Source organism: Trichosurus vulpecula, chromosome 2 (assembly GCF_011100635.1).
Source record: "Trichosurus vulpecula isolate mTriVul1 chromosome 2, mTriVul1.pri, whole genome shotgun sequence".
Taxonomy (NCBI): domain Eukaryota; kingdom Metazoa; phylum Chordata; class Mammalia; order Diprotodontia; family Phalangeridae; genus Trichosurus; species Trichosurus vulpecula.
The window spans coordinates 61,003,523-61,005,478 of NC_050574.1; the positions used below are offsets into that span (position 1 = coordinate 61,003,523).

Below are 1,956 nucleotides of genomic sequence, written 5' to 3' on the forward strand. Positions count from 1 at the left end.
ACGGATCCATCTCTCTGCTCCCCTTTTACAGCTAAACATCTGGGAAGAACACCATCTATCTTGGCTCCCTCCACTTCCCCACACCCCCCACCTCTCACCCCCACTCATTCCTCCATGCTCTACAATCCCACCCTTCTACTGCTCTCTCTGGCTCACTAGTGACATTCTCCTCACTCATTTTCCCAGGATCTCTTCTCTGTGTACCTCCTTGTCTCGTTGGATGCTGTGGACCATTCCAGGCGTCTTAATACTCCGTCCTCCCTTTGTTTCCACAGCAATAATTATCATTATAGCTAGCACTTTTATAGCACTTTAAAATAAGTTAGCAAAGCCCTTTATAAATATATTATATACTAATATATTTATAAATATATTATTTGATTCTCACAACAATCTTGGGAGGTTGGTGTTACATTAGCTTTAATAATATTGAGTGGCTTTTCCGGCGGTGAAGATCTCCCCGCGCCAACATGCCTCTCGCGAAAGACCTCCTGCACCCCTCTCCCGAGGAGGAGAAGCGGAAACACAAGAAGAAGCGCCTGGTGCAGAGTCCCAACTCGTATTTCATGGACGTGAAGTGCCCAGGGTGCTACAAAATCACCACTGTCTTCAGCCACGCGCAAACGGTGGTCCTCTGTGTCGGGTGCTCCACTGTGCTCTGTCAGCCTACCGGAGGCAAGGCCAGACTTACAGAAGGATGCTCCTTCAGACGGAAGCAGCACTAACGACTGAATCAAGATGAATGAGGAACTGTAAAGAATAAAACAAATTTGATACAAAAAAAAAATAATATTGAGTGGATATCACCCAGTTGCATGATGATGACGATGATGATCTCTTTCTCATCTTGGTCAATGGAGTTAGATAGAAATGATCCTGGGTAAGATAAGGAAACTGAGGCAGATACAGGTTAAGTGGCTTGCCTAGGTCCACACAGCTACCGAGTATCTAAGACAGGATTTGAACTTGAAGCTAAAAGGAAATGATAGTGAGGACCTCTGGAGCAGGACTATAGCTCTCCAGGTCTACCACTGTACACCTAACGGCCAACATAACTGTTCTGTCATCCTCCGAGGACCAATGCAGATCCCACCTCCTCCAAGAAGGCTTCTTTCATCTCCTCCACCTACCTCTCACCCAGCCGGTCCAGGGTGAATACTCTGACCTCTGAATTCTTGTAACACTTCTATTCTGTGCCCCTGGCTGGGGAGTGAGCACCCACAGCCTGATATCACCAAGGATCCTGGAATCTAAATCAGAAAGGACCTTAGAAGGACAATTCTAGGACAATTCTATCTCTGCCTCTCAGTCCTTTTGCCCTAACTCAACAGACCATAGGATTAATTATGTGGACATAGATTTTGAACTGGAAGGGCCCTTAGAGAGAGGTCTCTGAGTCCAACACCCTCATTTTACCCTCTGAGGCTCGGAGAAGATTACGGGACTTGCCCAAGGTCACAGAACTAATAAGCATCTGAGGAGGGATTTGAACCTACATATTCCTGGTCCTAAGCCCAGCAGCACTCTAAATATCCCGGCTGCCTCTACTCACTTCAGTTTCTCATTTAACTAGGGCAGGATTTCTGTAACTGGGGTCTCCACAACCCCCGATCCAAAGTGCTGTTCCAATTTTGGCCACGAGGTGGGAGCCCAAAGCCACACTACCCTCTGGAAGAAGGAAAGAGGTGAGGGCTGGCAATGCATCCAGAACCTAGGTGCCGCTGTGATTTCCATACAGCCCTTCAGGTACTAAAAACAGGACAGGTCTGAGTATACCTACTAACACCTAGCCCCACCCCTTCCCAAGCAGGGCCCATTTCTAAAGTCTCCCTGACTCTCTTTAGTCCTTCTTATTGCTCATGGGCTAGAAGGCAAAGGACTGGGATCCAGTTCCATTTCTGCCACTATTTCTCTTAGGGACTGTGGACATTACCCCTCTCGGGATCTCAGTTTCCT

The 1,956-nt window shown here is 47.3% G+C and overlaps 1 protein-coding gene across 1 annotated transcript; it reads left to right on the forward strand.

Annotated features, from left to right (window-relative positions):
• Positions 1-443: 443 nt before the first annotated feature.
• Positions 444-781, forward strand: LOC118838298 (40S ribosomal protein S27). The gene has a single exon (XM_036745544.1). It carries the CDS (start codon positions 471-473, stop codon positions 723-725), a length of 255 nt encoding a protein of 84 aa, XP_036601439.1. The 5' UTR covers positions 444-470; the 3' UTR covers positions 726-781.
• The last annotated feature ends 1,175 nt before the right edge of the window (positions 782-1,956 follow it).